The sequence below is a fragment of the Lichenostomus cassidix genome, unplaced genomic scaffold (genome assembly GCF_008360975.1).
Source record: "Lichenostomus cassidix isolate B80296 unplaced genomic scaffold, HeHo_3.0 HiC_scaffold_33, whole genome shotgun sequence".
Lineage (NCBI taxonomy): Eukaryota > Metazoa > Chordata > Aves > Passeriformes > Meliphagidae > Lichenostomus > Lichenostomus cassidix.
In genome coordinates this window covers 3,594,986-3,611,539 of record NW_028147632.1, presented here as the reverse complement: position 1 = coordinate 3,611,539, position 16,554 = coordinate 3,594,986, and the positions used below count along the sequence as shown (strand labels likewise).

The 16,554-nt window shown below is 39.6% G+C and overlaps 1 protein-coding gene across 1 annotated transcript; it reads right to left on the bottom strand.

The window, feature by feature from the left end:
• Positions 1-492: 492 nt before the first annotated feature.
• LOC146421550 (HLA class II histocompatibility antigen, DM beta chain-like) lies at positions 493-14,686 on the bottom strand. The gene is made up of 6 exons (XM_085047168.1): positions 14,528-14,686; positions 10,991-11,281; positions 5,297-5,446; positions 4,168-4,262; positions 3,981-4,113; positions 493-587 (listed from the first exon to the last, which is right to left on the bottom strand). The coding sequence occupies exons 1-6, from the start codon at positions 14,568-14,570 to the stop codon at positions 493-495; spliced, it is 807 nt and encodes a 268-aa protein (XP_084903294.1). The 5' UTR covers positions 14,571-14,686.
• Between the last annotated feature and the right edge of the window lie 1,868 nt (positions 14,687-16,554).

Sequence of the window (16,554 nt, the reverse complement as noted above, 5' to 3'; positions counted from 1 at the left end):
AAATGGGGAAAAATGGGGAAAAAAGAGGAAAAAATGGGAAAAATTGAGAAAAAAATGAGGAAAAAATGGGAAAAAATGAGAAAAAAATGAGAAAAAATGAGAAAAAATGGGGAAAAAATGGGAAAAAAATGAGGAAAAAATGAGAAAAAATGGGGAAAAAATGGGGAAAAATGGGAAAAAATGAGAAAAAAATGAGAAAAAAATGGGGGAAAAATGGGTAAAAATTACCCAAAAAATGGGTAAAAATGAGGAAAAATTGGGGAAAAAATGGGAAAAAATTGGGGAAAAATGGGAAAAAATGGGAACAAAATGGGGAAAAAAATGTGAAAAAATGGGGAAAAATTAGGAAAAAAATGGGGAAAAAATGGGAAAAAATTAGGAAAAAAATGGGGAAAAAATGAGAAAAAATGAGAAAAAATGAGAAAAAATTCCAGAAAACGACCCAAAGTGACCAAAGTGACCCAAAGTGACCCAAAGTGACCCAAAATTGTCTCACCTGGGGGGAGTCTCGAGGCGCCCAGGTAGCTCCTGAGGCCGAAGGCGAAGAGGAGAATCCCGAAAAGCAGAGAGACGACAGCGAGAGAAACCTGCAGGGAGAGCGCTGGGGACAGCTGGGGGGCTGCGGGGAAATTGGGGATTTTGGGGTTATTTGGGAATTTTGGGGATTTTGGGGGTTTTGGGATTTTTTTGGGGGATTTTTTGGGATTATTTGGGGATTATTTGGGGATTTTTGGGGATTTTTTGGGGTTTTGGGGATTTTTGGGGATTTTTGATTGTTTTGGGGATTTTTTGGGGATTTTGGGGATTTTTGGGATTTTGGGGGATTTTGGGGATTTTGGGGGTTTGAGGATTTTTTTAATTTTGGGGGATTTTGAGGGGTTTTTGGGATTTTTGGGATTTTTGGGGATTTTGGGATTTTGTGAAATTTTAGTTTTTGAACTTTGGGAATTTTTAGTTTTGGGGATTTTGGGGATTTTTGTATTTTGGGGTTTTCAGGATTTTTGGGGGATTTTTTGGGAGGATTTTGGGGATTTTGGGGGTTTTGGGGATTTTGGGGATTTTGAGTTTTGAATTTTGGGATTTTCTGATTTTGGGGATTTTTTTTTTTGGGATTTTTTTAGGATTTTTGGGGATTTGGATTTTGGGGTTTTTGGGGATTTGGGATTTTTTTTATTTTGGGGGTTTTGGGGGTTTGGGATTTTGGGGATTTTGGGGATTTTGGGATTTTGGTTTTGGGATTTTGGGAGTTTGATTTTGGGGATTTTGGGGATTTTTGGGGATTTTTTGGGGATTTTTGGGGATTTTTGGGTTTTTGGGATTTTTGGGAACTTTGGGATTTTTGAAGGATTTTTGGGGATTTTTTGGGAGATTTTTTTGGGATTTTTGGGAGATTTTTTTGGGGGTTTTGGGATTCTCTGGGGATTTTTGGGGATTTTTTGGGGATTTTTTGGGTTTTTTGGGAAATTTTTGGGAGTTTTTTTGGGATTTTTGGGGATATTTTGGGGATTTTTTGAGTTTTGGGGGATTTTTTTTTTTGTTTTATAGGGAATTTTTGGGATTTCTGGGGATTTTTTTGGATTTTGGGGTTTTTGGGATTTTTGAGGATTTTTTTGGAATTTTTGGGGATTTTTTGGGGCATTTTTTGGGGCATTTTTTTGAGTTTTGGGGGATTTTTGGGATTTTTTCTGAATTTTTGGGGATTTCTCAGGAGGTTTTTTGGGATTTTTCCCAAGAAAACTCCCAGAAAATAAAAAAAACCCTAAAAGGTAAAAAAAAAAAAAAATCCCAAAAAACTTCCCTAAAAAATCCTAAAAATCAAAAAAATTTCAAGTAATCCAAAAAAACCCCTAAAAATCCAAAAAAAATCCCAGAAAAAGTCAGAAAAAAATCAGATAAAAATCAGAAAAAATCCCAAAAAATCCCAAAAAATCAAAAGAAACCCCCAAAAAAATCAAAAACAAATTTTAAAAAGTCCTCAAAAAAACCCCAAAAATTCAGAAAAAAATCAGAAAAAATCCCAAAAAAATCCGAAAAAAATCCCAAAAAATCCCAAAAAATCCCCCAAATCCCCAAAAAATCAAAAGAAACCCCAAAAAAAATCAAAAACAAATTTTAAAAAGTCCTCCAAAAAATCCCCAAAAATTCAGAAAAAAAATCAAAAAAAATCCCCAAAAAATCCCAAAAAATCCCAAAAAAATCCCAAAAAATCCAAAAAAATTCCCAAAAAATCCCCAAAAAATCCCAAAAATAAACCAAATTTTAAAAGTCCTCCAAAAAGCCCCAAAATTAGTCCCCAAAAAATCCCAAAATCCAAAAAAAAAATCCCAAAAAACCCCCCAAAAATCCCAGAAAAAATTCAGAAAAAAAATCAGAAAAAACCCCAAAAAATCCCAAAAAAATCCCAAAAATACCCCAAAAAAACCCCAAAAAATCCCAGAAAAATTCAGAAAAAAAATCAGAAAAAAATCCAAAAAAAGCCCAAAAAATCCGAACAAACCCCAAAAAATCCCAAGAAATCCCAATAAGTCCCAAAATCCCATAAAAATCAAAAGAAACTCCCAAAAATTCAAAAACAAATTTTTAAAAGTCCTCCAAAAAATCCCCAAAATTTCAGAAAAAAATCCCAAAAAATCCCAAAAAATCCCCAAAAAATTCCCAAAAAATCCCCAAAAAATCCCCAAAAAAATCAAAAACAAATTTTAAAGTCCTCAAAAAATCCCCCAAAATTCAGAAAAAAATCCAAAAAATTCCCCAAAAAAATCCCAAAAAAATCCCAAAAAATCCCCAAAAATCCCCAAAAAATCAAAAAAAATTCCCAAAAAATCCCCAAAAAATCCCCAAAAAAATCAAAAACAAATTTTAAAAAGTCCTCCAAAAATCCCCAAAAATTCAGAAAAAAATCACAAAAAATTCCCCAAAAAAATCCCAAAAAATCATCCAAAAATCCCAAAAACATCTTCAAAAAATCCCCAAAAAAACCCCAAAAAATCCCAGAAAAATTCAGAAAAAAAATCAGAAAAAACCCAAAAAAATCAAAAAACCCCAAAAATGCCAAAAAAATCCCAAAAAATCCCAAAAAAATCCCCAAAAATCCTCAAAAATCCCAAAAATCCCAAAAAAACCCCAAAAAATCCCAGAAAAATTCAGAAAAAAATCCCAAAAAATCCCAAAAATACCCCAAAAAAACCCCAAAAAATCCCAGAAAAATTCCAGAAAAAAAAATCAGAAAAAATCCCAAAAAATCCCCAAAAAATCCCAAAAAATCCACAAAAATCCCCCAAAAAATACCCAAAAACCCCAAAAAATCCCAGAAAAATTCAGAAAAAACATCCCAAAAAATCCTAAAAAATCCACAAAAAATACCCAAAAAAACCCCAAAAAATCCAAGAAAAATTCAGAAAAAAATAAAAAAAAATCCCAAAAAAATCCCAAAAAAACCCAAAAAATCCCAAAAAAATCCCAAAAAATCCCAGAAAAATTCAGAAAAAAATCAGAAAAAACCCCAAAAAATCCCAAAAAAATCCAAAAAAAATCCCAAAAAATCCCAAAAAATCCCAAAAATCCAAAAAAATACCGAAAAAACCCCAAAAAATCCCAGAAAAATTGAGAAAAAACATCCCAAAAAATCCCAAAAAATCCTAAAAAAATCCACAAAAAATACCCCAAAAAAACCCCAAAAAATCCCAGAAAAAATCAGAAAAAAAATCAGATAAAAATCAGAAAAAATCCCAAAAAATCGCAAAAACACCCCAAAAAAACCCCAAAAAATCCCAGAAAAATTCAGAAAAAAAATCCGAAAAAACCCAAAAATCCCCCAAAAACCCCAAAAAATCCCAGAAAATCCCAAAAATACACAAAAAAACCCCAAAAAATCCCAGAAAAAATCAGAAAAAAATCCCAAAAAATCCCCAAAAATCCCAAAAAATCCCAAAACCCCCCAAAACCCCCCAAAACCTCCCAAACCCTCCATCCCCACTCACCCCAGGTGAGCACCATGGGCTCCTCCAACGCCTGATGAGCCACGAAACACTCGCAGCTCTTCGCCTCCTCCGGTGTCACCTCGATCGTCACCTCGGCCCGGAAGGTGCCATCGCCCGCCGGCAGCACCCGGGGCTGTCCCCAGGTGTCCCCGAGGGGCTGGCTGTCCCTGAGCCAGCGCAGGGTGACCTCGGGGGGCACAAAGCCCCACAGCTGGCAGCTCAGCCTCAGTGCCACTGCAGGGTCACCGGAGCGCCAGGGGACGATGCGCCCTTGGGGGGCAGCTGGGGACACAGACGGGGGGGAAATGAGCCCAAAATTGTCCGAAAATTGGCCCAAAATGTGTCCCGAAATGGGTCTGAAACGTGCTCAAAATGAGTCCCAAAATGTGTCAAAAATGTGTCCTAAATGTGGCTAAAATGGACCTAAAAATGGTCCCAAAATGTGTCCAAAATGTGTCCAAAATGTGTCCAAAATGTGACTAAAAATGGCACAAAAATGTGTCCCAAATGTGCCCAAAATGGGTCCAAAAAATGGCACAAAAATGTGTCCAAAATGTGCCCAAAATGGACTCAAAAATGATCCCAAAATGGACCCAGAATGGCACCAAAATGTGACCAAAATGACCCCAAAATGTGGCTCAAAGTGACCTCAAAATGTGTCCAAAATGTGTCCCAAAAATGATGCCAAAATGGCTCCGAAATGTGTCCAAAAAGGACCCAAAATGGGACCAAAAATGGTCCCAAAATGGCTCCAAAATGTGACAAAAATGGCACCAAAAAGTGTCCAAAATGTGCCCAAAATGTGTCCCAAAATGGTCCCAAAATGGTCCCAAAATGGCTCCTAAATGTGGCCAAAATGTACCCAAAAATGATCCCAAAATGTGTCCAAAATGTGTCCCAAATGGACTCAAAATGTGACCAAAATGGACCCAAAAATGATCCCAAAATGTGTCCTAAATGTGCCCAAAATGTCCCCAAAATGTCACCAAAAAGTGCCCAAAATGGTCCCAAAATGTCCCCAAAATGTCCCCAAAATGGGACCAAAATGTGCCCAAAATGTCCCCAAAATGTGACCAAAATGTGCCCAAAATGTGCCCAAAATGTTCCCAAAAAGTGACCAAAATGTGCCCAAAATGTCCCCAAAATGGTCCCAAAATGTCCCCAAAATGTCCCCAAAATGTCCCCAAAAAGTGCCCAAAACGCTCCCCAAACGCTCCCCAAACGCCCCAAAGTGCCCCAAAGTGCCCCCGAGCTGTCCCCAGCACGTGTCCCAAATGTCTCCCTGGATGTGCCCCAAATGTCCCCAATGTCCCTGCAGTGTCCCCAGGTGTCCCCGAGGGGCTGGCTGTCCCTGAGCCAGCGCAGGGTGACCTCGGGGGGCACAAAGCCCCACAGCTGGCAGCTCAGCCTCAGTGCCACTGCAGGGTCACCGGAGCGCCAGGGGACGATGCGCCCTTGGGGGGCAGCTGGGGACACAGACGGGTCCCAAATGTCACCCAAATTGGCCCAAAATTATCCCGAAATTGTCCCGAAATGGGGCAAAAATGTGTCCCGAAATGGGGCGAAAATTACCCCAAAATTATCCCAAAATGTGTCCCAAAATTATCCCAAAATGTGTCCCTAAATGGGGAAAAAATTATCCCAAAATGGGGAAAAAATTATCCCAAAATGTGTCTGAAAAGTGCTCAAAATGTGGCCAAAATGTGACCCAAAATGTGTCCAAAATGTGACAAAAATGTGACCAAAATGTGTCCCTAAATGTGCAAAAAATGTGTACAAAATGTGCCCAAAATGTGACCAAAAATGGTCCCAAAATGGCTCCAAAATGTGACCAAAACGTGTCCCTAAATGTGTCTGAAATGTGCTGAAAATGAGTCCTAAATGTGGCCAAAATTATCCCAAAATGTGTCCCTAAATGGGGAAAAAATGTGCCCAAAATGTGTCCAAAATGTGTCCCAAAATGGTCCCAAAATGGTCCCAAAATGGTCCCAAAATGGCTCCTAAATGTGGCTAAAATGTGCCCAAAAATGATCCCAAAAGGTGACCAAAATGTGTCCAAATGCCAAAATGGTCCCAAAATGGCCAAACCCAAAATGCCCCAAAATGTGCCAAAGGCCAAAATGGTCCCAAAATGTGCAAATTGTCCCAAAATTATCCCAAAATGTGTCCCTAAATGTGTCTGAAATGTGCTCAAAATGAGTCCTAAATGTGGCCAAAATTGTCCCAAAATGTGTCCCAAAATGGGAAAAAATGTGACAAAAATGTGTCCCTAAATGGGGCGAAAATTACCCCAAAATTATCCCAAAATGTGTCCCAAAATGGGGAAAAAATTATCCCAAAATGTGTCTGAAAAGTGCTCGAAATGTGGCCAAAATGTGACCCAAAATGTGTCCAAAATGTGACAAAAATGTGACCAAAATGTGTCCCTAAATGTGCAAAAAATGTGTACAAAATGTGCCCAAAATGTGACCAAAAATGGTCCCAAAATGGCTCCAAAATGTGACCAAAATGTGTCCCTAAATGGGGAAAAAATGTGCCCAAAATGTGTCCAAAATGTGTCTGAAATGTGCAAAAAATGAGTCCAAAATGTGTCCAAAATGTGTCCCAAAATTATCCCAAAATGTGTCCCTAAATGGGACCAAAATGAGCTCAAAATGTGACCCAAAATATGGGCCAAAATGTGTCCTAAATGTGTCCCAAAATGGACCCAAAATGTGTCCTAAATGTGTCCCAAAATGGTCCCAAAATGGTCCCAAAATGGCTCCTAAATGTGGCTAAAATGTGCCCAAAAATGATCCCAAAAGGTGACCAAAATGTGTCCCAAATTGGACCCAAAAATGGTCCCAAAATGTGTCCTAAAAGTGCCCAAAATGTCCCCAAAAAGTGACCAAAATGTGTCCAAAATGGTCCCAAAATGGCACCAAAAAGTGACCAAAAATTGTCCCAAAATGTGTCCCAAAATGGCTCCTAAATGTGGCTGAAATTGTCCCAAAATGTGTCCAAAATTGTCTCAAAATGTGTCCCTAAATGGGACCTAAATGTGGCCAAAATGTGTCTAAAATAGACCCAAAATTGGCCCCAAAATGTGCCCAAAATGTGTCCCAAAATGGTCTGAAAAGTGCAAAAAATGGACCCAAATTTATCCCAAAATGTGTCCCGAAATGTGTCTGAAATGTGCTCAAAATGTGGCCAAAATGTGTCCCAAAATGACCCCAAAATGTGCCCAAAAAGAGCTCAAAATGTGACAAAAATGTGACCTAAATGTGGCTAAAATGGACCCAAAAATGATCCCAAAATGTGTCCCGAATGTGACCCAAAATGGCTCCTAAATGTGGCTGAAATTGTCCCAAAATTGTCCCAAAATGTGTCCCGAAATGGGTCTGAAAAGTGCTCCAAATGGACCCAAAATTACCCCAAAATGTGTCCCAAAATGGGAAAAAAATGTGGGCAAAATGTGTCCTAAAATGTGTCCAAAATGGACTCAAAATGTGACTAAAATGTCCCCAAAAATGGTCCCAAAATGGGTCTAAAAAGGACTGAAAATGGACTCAAAATGTGTCCCTAAATGTGTCTGAAATGTGCTAAAAATGAACCCAAAATTATCCCAAAATGTGTCCCTAAATTGTCCCTAAATGGGGCAAAAATGTGTCCCGAAATGGGGCGAAAATTACCCCAAAATTATCCCAAAATGTGTCCCAAAATGGGGAAAAAATTATCCCAAAATGTGTCTGAAAAGTGCTCGAAATGTGCCCAAAATGTGACCCAAAATGTGTCCAAAATGTGGCCAAAATGTGACCCAAAATGTGGCCAAAATGTGACCCAAAATGTGTCCCTAAATGTGCAAAAAATGTGTACAAAATGTGCCCAAAATGTGACCAAAATGTGTCCCTAAATGTGTCTGAAATGTGCTGAAAATGAGCCCTAAATGTGGCCAAAATTGTCCCAAAATGTGCCCAAAATGTGTCCAAAATGTGACCCTAAATGTGTCCCAAAATGGTCCCAAAATGGTCCCAAAATGGCTCCTAAATGTGTCTGAAATGTGCTAAAAATGGACCCAAAATTACCCCAAAATGTGTCTCTAAATGTGGCCAAAATTGTCCCAAAATTATCCCAAAATGTGTCCCTAAATGGGGCAAAAATTTTCCCAAAATTGTCCCAAAATGTGTCCCTAAATGTGTCTGAAAAGTGCTAAAAATGGACCCAAAATTATCCCAAAATGTGTCCCTAAATGGGTCTGAAAAGTGCTCAAAATGAGTCCCAAATGGGGTCCAAATTGTCCCAAAAATGTGTCCCAAAATGGGAAAAAATGTGACAAAAATGTGTCCCTAAATGTGTCTGAAATGTGCTAAAAACGGACCCAAAATTATCCCAAAATGTGTCCCTAAATGGGCTAAAAATGGTCCCAAAATGGCTCCAAAAAGTGACCAAAACGTGTCCCCAAATGTGTCTGAAATGTGCTCAAAATGTGACCCAAAAACGATCCTAAATGTGTCCAAAATGTGGCCAAAAATGTGCCAAAAATGTGCCCAAAATGTGCCCAAAATGTGCCCAAAAAGTGGCCAAAAAGTGCCCAAAATGGACACAAAAATGGACCCAAAATGATCCCAAAATGGTCCCAAAATGTGACAAAAAATGATCCCAAAATGTGTCAAAAATGTGTCCCAAATGGACGTAAAATGTGTCCCAAAATGGACCCAAAAATGATCCCAAAATGTGTCCTAAATGTGCCCAAAATGTCCCCAAAATGGCACCAAAAAGTGCCCAAAATGGTCCCAAAATGTGTCCCTAAATTATCCCAAAATGTGTCCCTAAATGGGTCTGAAAAGTGCTCAAAATGAGTCCCAAATGTGGTCAAAATTGTCCCAAAAATGTGTCCCAAAATGGGGAAAAAATGTGACAAAAATGTGATAAAAATGTGTCCTAAATGTGTCTGAAATGTGCTCAAAATGTGGCCAAAATGTGTCCCTAAATGACCCCAAAATGTGCCCAAAAAGAGCTCAAAATGTGACAAAAATGTGACCTAAATGTGGCTAAAATGGACCCAAAAATGATCCAAAAAGGGGCCCAAATGTGACCCAAAATGGCTCCTAAATGTGGCTGAAATTGTCCCAAAATGTGACCCAAAAATGATCCTAAATGTGACCAAAATGTGTCCAAAATGTGTCCTAAATGTGACCAAAAAGGACCCAAAATTGGCTCCTAAATGTGTTCAAAATGTGTCCCAAAATGTGACCCAAATGTGTCCAAAATGATCCCAAAATGGCTCCAAAATGTGACAAAAATGGCACCAAAAATGATCCTAAAATGTGTCCTAAATGTGACCAAAATGGACCCAAAATGTGACCAAAATGTGTCCCAAATGTCTCCCTAAATCTCCTGCCAGTGTCGCCAAATGTGCCCCAAATGTCCCCAACATCCCCACTGTCCCCAATATCCCCAATGTCCCCAAAATCCCCAAAATGTCCCCAATGTCCCCAAATCCCCCAACACCCCCCAATGTCCCCAATGTCCCCAATGTCCCCAAAGTCCCCAAATGTCCCCAATCCTCCCAATCACCCCAATATCCCCAAAGTCCCCAAAGTCCCCAATATCCCCTGAATGTCCCCAATGTCCCCAACATCCCCAAATATCCCAAATATTCCCAATGTCCCCAATATCCCCAATGTCCCCAAATGTCCCCAAATATCCCCAATCCTCCCAATCACCCCAATGTCCCCAAAGTCCCCAAATACCCCAAATGTCCCCAAATATCCCCAATGTCCCCAATGTCCCCAATGTTCCCAATGTCCCCGAATGTCCCCAAATGTCCCCAATGTCCACAATGTTCCCAATCACCCCAAATATCCCAAATGTCCCCAAACACTCTGAATGTCCCCAAAGTCCCCAACACCCCAAATATCCCAAATGTCCCCAATGTCCCCAATGTCCCCAACACCCCGAGTGTCCCCAACTGTCCCCAACTGTCACCTGTCCTGGGCGGCCACACCCTTTTGGGCAGTTTTTGGCAAACCTCCATCCTCAATGTCCCCAAATGTCCCCAAATATCCCAAATATCCCAAACGCCCCCAACGCCCCCAATGTCCCCAAATGTCCCCAATGTCCCCAGATGTCCCCAAATGTCACCTGTCCTGGGCGGCCACACCCTTTTCGGCAGTTTTTGGCAAACCTCCATCCTCAATGTCCCCAAATATCCCAAATATCCCAAATATTCCCAATGTCCCCAAATATCCCCAATGTTCCCAAATCCTCTGAATGTCCCCAATGTCCCCAAAGTCCCCAATTCCCTCAATGTCCCCAATGTCCCCAATGTCCCCAATGTCCCCAATGTCCTCAATGTCCCCAATGTCCTCAATGTCCCCAAATATCCCCAAATATCCTCAATGTCCCCAATGTCCCCAAATATCCCAAATATCCCCAAATATCCCCAATGTCCCCAATGTCCCCAAATGTCCCCAATGTCCCCAATATCTCCAATATCCTCAATGTCCCCAATGTCCCCAATGTCCCCAAATATCCCCAAATATCCCCAAATCCCCTGAATGTCCCCAATGTCCCCAACATCCCCAAATATCCCAAATATTCCCAATGTCCCCAAAGTCCCCAAAGTCCCCAAAGTCCCCAATGTCTCCAATGTCCCAAATGTCCCCAAATATCCCCCAAATGTCCCCAATGTCCCCAAATGTCCCCAAATGTCACCTGTCCTGGGCGGCCACACCCTCTTGGGCAGTTTTTGGCAAACCTCCATCCTCAATGTCCCCAAATGTCCCCAAATATCCCAAATGTCCCAAATATCCCAAATGTCCCCAATGTCCCCAAATACCCCAAATATCCCAAATGTCCCCAAATGTCCCAAATATTCCCAATGTCCCCAATCACCCCAAATGTCCCCAATGTCCCCAAATGTCCCCAATGTTCCCAATGTCCCCAAATGTCCCCAAATGTCCCAAATGTCCCAAATATCCCCAATACCCTGAATGTCCCCAATGTCCCCAAATGTCCCCAAATGTCACCTGTCCTGGGCGGCCACACCCTCTTGGGCAGTTTTTGGCAAACCTCCATCCTGTCCCTCATCCTCCTGGCCCACCTCGGGTCCTGGTTGAGCTCCTTGGCCAAAGTGTCCCCAAGAGGTGACAAAGGTCCCGGGCAGGGGACAGCCTGGGGACTCTCGGGGACACTGAAGTTGGCACACACCAGGGGGACACTGCCCAGCGCCAGCGCGGCCACCTGAGAGCTGTTGGTGGCCACCAGGGAGCCGGCGGGGGACAGGGGACACCAGGTGGCCATTTGGAGCACGAACGAGGCTGAGGAGGAAAAAAATTAGATTTTTTTTAGGGAATTTTTTGGATTTTTTTAGGTATTTTTTGGGAATTTTAAAGGATTTTTTTGGTGATTTTTTAAGGAATTTTTGTGATTTTTTAAGGAATTTTTGTGATTTTTTTGGGATTTTTGGGTGGATTTTTAGGGATTTTTGGAGATTTTTTTAGGATTTTTTGGTGATTTTTTGAGGGTTTTTTGGGATTTTTTGAGATTTTTTAGGATTTTTGGGGGATTTTTTGTGATTTTTTTGAGGATTTTTGGGGATTTTTTAGGATTTTTTTAGGATTTTTTTGTGATTTTTTGGTGGATTTTTGGGGATTTTTGGAAGATTTTTTGAGAATTTTTAAAGGATTTTTTGGTGATTTTTGGGGAATTTTTGTGAATTTTTTAGGATTTTTAGGGGATTTTTAGGGGATTTTTTGAAGGCATTTTTGGTGATTTTTTGACATTCTTAAAGGAATTTTTGAGGATTTTTTGCGATTTTTTTAGTGGATTTTTGGGAATTTTTTGTGATTTTTTTGGAGATTTTTAGGGAATTTTTGGAGGATTTTTAGGAATTTTTGGGATTTTTTGCGGATTTTTTTGGATTTTTTTAGGATTTTTTGTGATTTTTTTTGGGATTTTTAAAAGGATTTTTAAGAGATTTTTTTGTGATTTTTTTCCTGATTTTTTGTGACTTTTTTGGGATTTTTTGTGATTTTTTTAAGGATTTTTTGAGACTTTTTTAGGAGTTTTTTGTGGGATTTTTGGGTGGATTTTTAGAGATTTTTTGACGATTTTTGGGTGATTTTTAAAGGAATTTTTTGTGATTTTTTGGGGATTTTTTGTGATTTTTTAGGATTTTTTTAGGATTTTTTGAGACTTTTTGGGGATTTTTTGGGGATTTTTTTGAGACTTTTTTGGGATTTTTTTGGGGATTTTTTTGTGATTTTGGGGGATTTTTTGTGAATTTTTTAGGATTTTTTTGGGATTTTTTGGTGGTTTTTGGGGATTTTTTTGAGGATTTTTAGGAACTATTTGGGGATTTTTTGGGGATTTTTTCGGGATTTTTTGGTGGATTTTTAAGGATTTGTTGTGATTTTTTGGGGATTTTTTTGAGGATTTTTTCTGATTTTTTTGGATTTTTTAAAGAATTTTTTGTGATTTTTTGGTGAGTTTTTGTGATTTTTTTAGGATTTTTTTTGGCTTTTTTGTGATTTTTGGGGATTTTTTGAGGATTTTTGGGATTTTTGGGAGGATTTTTAGGGATTTTTTGAGATTTTTTTAAAGAATTTTTTGTGATTTTAAAAGATCTTTTAAAATAATTTTTTGGGATTTTTAAAGGAATTTTTTGGGATTTTTTGGTAATTTTTAGGGATTTTTTGTGATTTTTAAAGGATTTTTGGGTGATTTTTTGGTGGATTTTTCGGAGGATTTTTCTGTGGATTTTTGGTGATTTTTTGGGATTTTTTTGAGGATATTTTGGGATTTTTTGAAGACTTTTTAGGGATTTTTTGGTGATTTTTTTGGATTTTAAAGGGATTTTTTAGGGATTTTTGGAGATTTTTAAAAGAATTTTTGGTGATTTTTAAAGGAATTTTTTGTGATTTTGAGGGATTTTTAGGGACTTTTTTTGGGATTTTTTTAGGATTTTTTTGTGATTTTTGGGGAGATTTTTAGGGATTTTTTGGGGATTTTTGGAGGATTTTGGGGACATTTCTGAGGATTTTTTGGTGGATTTTTTAGGGATTTTTTGTGATTTTGGGGATTTTTTTCAGCATTTTTTTCGCGATTTTTAAAATTTTTTTTTGAGTTTTTAAAGAATTTTTAAAGGATTTTTAAAAGGATTTTTAAATCATTTTCGCGGATTTTTGGAGGATTTTTCCCCAATTTTCCCCCAAATCTTATAGGGCGGAGCTTCCCAACTTCCCTTTTAACCCAAATTTTCCCAATTTTCCCCTAAAATCCCCCAAATTATCCCCAAAAATCCAAATTCCTCCCCTAAATCTTATAGGGCGGAGCCTCCGAACTTCCCTTTTTACACAAATTTTCCCAATTTTCCCCAATTTTTCCCCAAAAATCCTCAATTTCCCCCCAAATCTTATAGGGCGGAGCTTCCCAACTTCCCGTTTTACCCAAATTTTCCCATTTTTCCCCAAATTTTTCCCCAAAAATCCTCAATTTCCCCCCAAATCTTATAGGGCGGAGCCTCCGAAGTTCCCTTTTCACCCAAATTTTCCCATTTTTCACCAATTTTGCCCCAAAAATCCTCATTTTCTCCCCGAATCTTATAGGGCGGAGCTTCCCGAGTTCCCTTTTCACCCAAATTTTCCCTATTTTCCTATTTTTTCCCCCAAAAATCCGCGACTTTCCCCCAAATCTTATAGGGCGGAGCCTCCCAACTTCTCTTTTCACCCAAATTTCCCCAATTTTCTCGAATTTTCCCCCAAAATCCTCCGAATTTTCCCCAAAATCCAAGTCCCGCCTCCCAAATTTTATAGGGCGGAGCTTCCCAGGTTCCCTTTTCCCCAAATTTTCCCTATTTTCCCCAAATTTTCCCCCAAAAATCCTCATTTTCCCCTCAAATCTTATAGGGCGGAGCTTCCAACTTCCCTTTTCACCCAAATTTTCCCATTTTTCCCCAATTTTCCCCCAAAAATCGACATTTTCCCCCCAAATCTCATAGGGCGGAGCTTCCCGACTTCCCTTTTCACCCAAATTTTCCCAATTTTTCCCCAAAAATCGACACTTTCCCCCAAATCTTATAGGGCGGAGCTTCCAAACTTCCCTTTTCACCCAAATTTTCCCATTTTTCCCATTTTTTTCCCCAAAAATCCTCCGAATTTTCCCCAAATCTTATAGGGCGGAGCCTCCGAACTTCCCTTTTCCCCCAAATTTTCCCATTTTTCCCCAATTTTCCCCCAAAATCCTCCGAATTTTCCCCAAAATCCGCGACTTTCCCCCTAAATCTTATAGGGCGGAGCTTCCCTAGTTCCCTTTTCACCCAAATTTTCCCTATTTTCCCAATTTTTCCCCCAAAATCCTCCCGATTTTCCCCCAAAATTTCAAAGGGCGGATCCCCCCCAACTTCCCCCTTCCCTTTTCACCCAAATTTTCCCATTTTTTCCTATTTTTTCCCCCAAAAATCCTCATTTTCCCCCCAAATCTTATAGGGCGGAGCCTCCCGAGTTCCCTTTTCACCCAAATTTTCCCAAATTTCCCCGATTTTCCCCCAAATTTCCACTCCTCACCCGCTCCGGGCGCGCCGAGGCTCAGAGCCAGCAGGACCAGCATGGCGAATTTGGCCGAATTTGCCCAAATTTGCCCAAATTTTCCCGAATTTGGACGAAATTAGGCGAACTGGGAAGTGTTCGGGGAACGCCCAGAAAATAAAATATCCGGATTAGCCAATGGGAAGGCGAGGAGGAGTTGCGTCATCAGTTGCTAGGTAGAGGAGGAGAAGTGGAGGCGCCGAGAGGGACTTGAGTGGAAATTGAGATTTTTTGGGATTTTTTTTGGGGGTTTTGGGGGTTTTGGGGGTTTTTTTGGGATTTGGGGTTTGGGGTTTGAGATTCGGGATTGTTTGGGATTTGGGATTGTTTGGGATTTGGGATTTTTTGGGGATTTTTGCGGTTTTTTTGGGGATTTTTTTGGGGATTGTTTGGGATTTGGGATTTTTTGGGATTTGGGATTTTTTGGGGATTTTTTGGGGGTTTTTTGGAGTTTTTTGGGATTTTTTTTTATTTGGGATTTGGGGTTTGGGATTGGGGATTTTTTGGGGATTTTTGGGGGATTTTTTTGGGATTTTTGGGGGATTTTTTGGGGATTTTTTGGGGTTTGGGATTGTTTGGGATTTGAGGTTTGGGATTTTTTGGGGATTTTCTGGGATTTGGGGTTTGGGATTTGGGATTGTTTGGGATTTGAGGTTTTTTGGGGATTTTTTGGGGATTTGATGTTTGGGATTTGGGGTTATTTGGGATTTGGGTTTGGGATTTGGGATTGTTTGAGGTTTGGGATTTGGGATTTGGGATTTTTTTGGGATTTTTTTGGGATTTGGGATTGTTTGGGATTTGGGATTGTTTGAGGTTTGGGATTTTTTGGGGTTTGGGATTGTTTGGGATTTGGGATTTGGGATTGTTTGGGGTTTGGGATTTTTTGGGATGTGGGATTTTTTGGGGATTTTTTGGGGTTTGTTTGGGGTTTTGGATTGTTTGGGATTTGGGGTTTGGGATTTGGGATTTTTTGGGGATTTTTTGAGGTTTGTTTGGGATTTGGGGTTTGGGATGTGGGATTTTTTTGTGAATTTTTTGGGGATTTTTTGGGGGATTTTTTGGGTTTTGAGATTTGGGGCTTGGCATTTGGGATTTTTTTGGGGATTTTTTTGGGATTTTTAGGGTTTTTTTGGGGATTTTTTTTGATTTTCTGGGGGGATTTTTTTGGGATTTTTTTGGGATTGTTTGGGGTTTGGGATTGTTTGGGGATTGGGATTTGGGATTGTTTGGGATTTGGGATTGTTTGAGATTTGGGATTTGGGATTTGGGGTTGTTTGGGATTTGGGATTGAGATTTGGGATTTGGGATTTGGGATTGTTTGGGATTTGGGGATTTGGATTGTTTGGGATTTGGGATTTTTGGGGGATTTTTTGGGGGATTTGGGGTTGTTTGGCATTTGGGATTTGGGGTTTGGGATTTCGGGATTTATTTGAGATTTGGGGTTTGGGATTGTTTGGGATTTGAGGTTTGGGATTTGACATTTGGGATTTTTTTGGATTTGGGATTTTTTTGAGATTTTTTTGGGGATTTTTTTGGGGTTTGGGGTTTGGGAATTGGGATTTGGGATTTTTTTAGGATCAGGGTTTGGGATTTGGGATTGTTTCGTATTGTTTGGGATTTGGGATCTGGGATTTGGGATTTGGGGTTTGGGATTTGGGGTTTGGGATTTGGGATTTTTTTGGGATTTGGGATCAGGATCAGGATTTAGGATCAGAATCAGGATTTAGGATCAAGATTTAGGATTTAGGATCAGGATTTAGGATCAGAATTTAGGATTTGGGATTTAGGATTTGGGATTTGGGATTTAGGATCAGGATTTAGGATCAGGATTTAGGATCAGGATTTGGGATCAGGATTTAGGATTTAGGATTTAGGATTTGGGATTTGGGATCAGGATTTAGGATCAGGATTTAGGATCAGAATCAGGATTTAGGATTTAGGATTTGGGATTTGGGATTTAGGATTTAGGATCAGGATTTAGGATCAGGATTTAGGATCAGGATTTG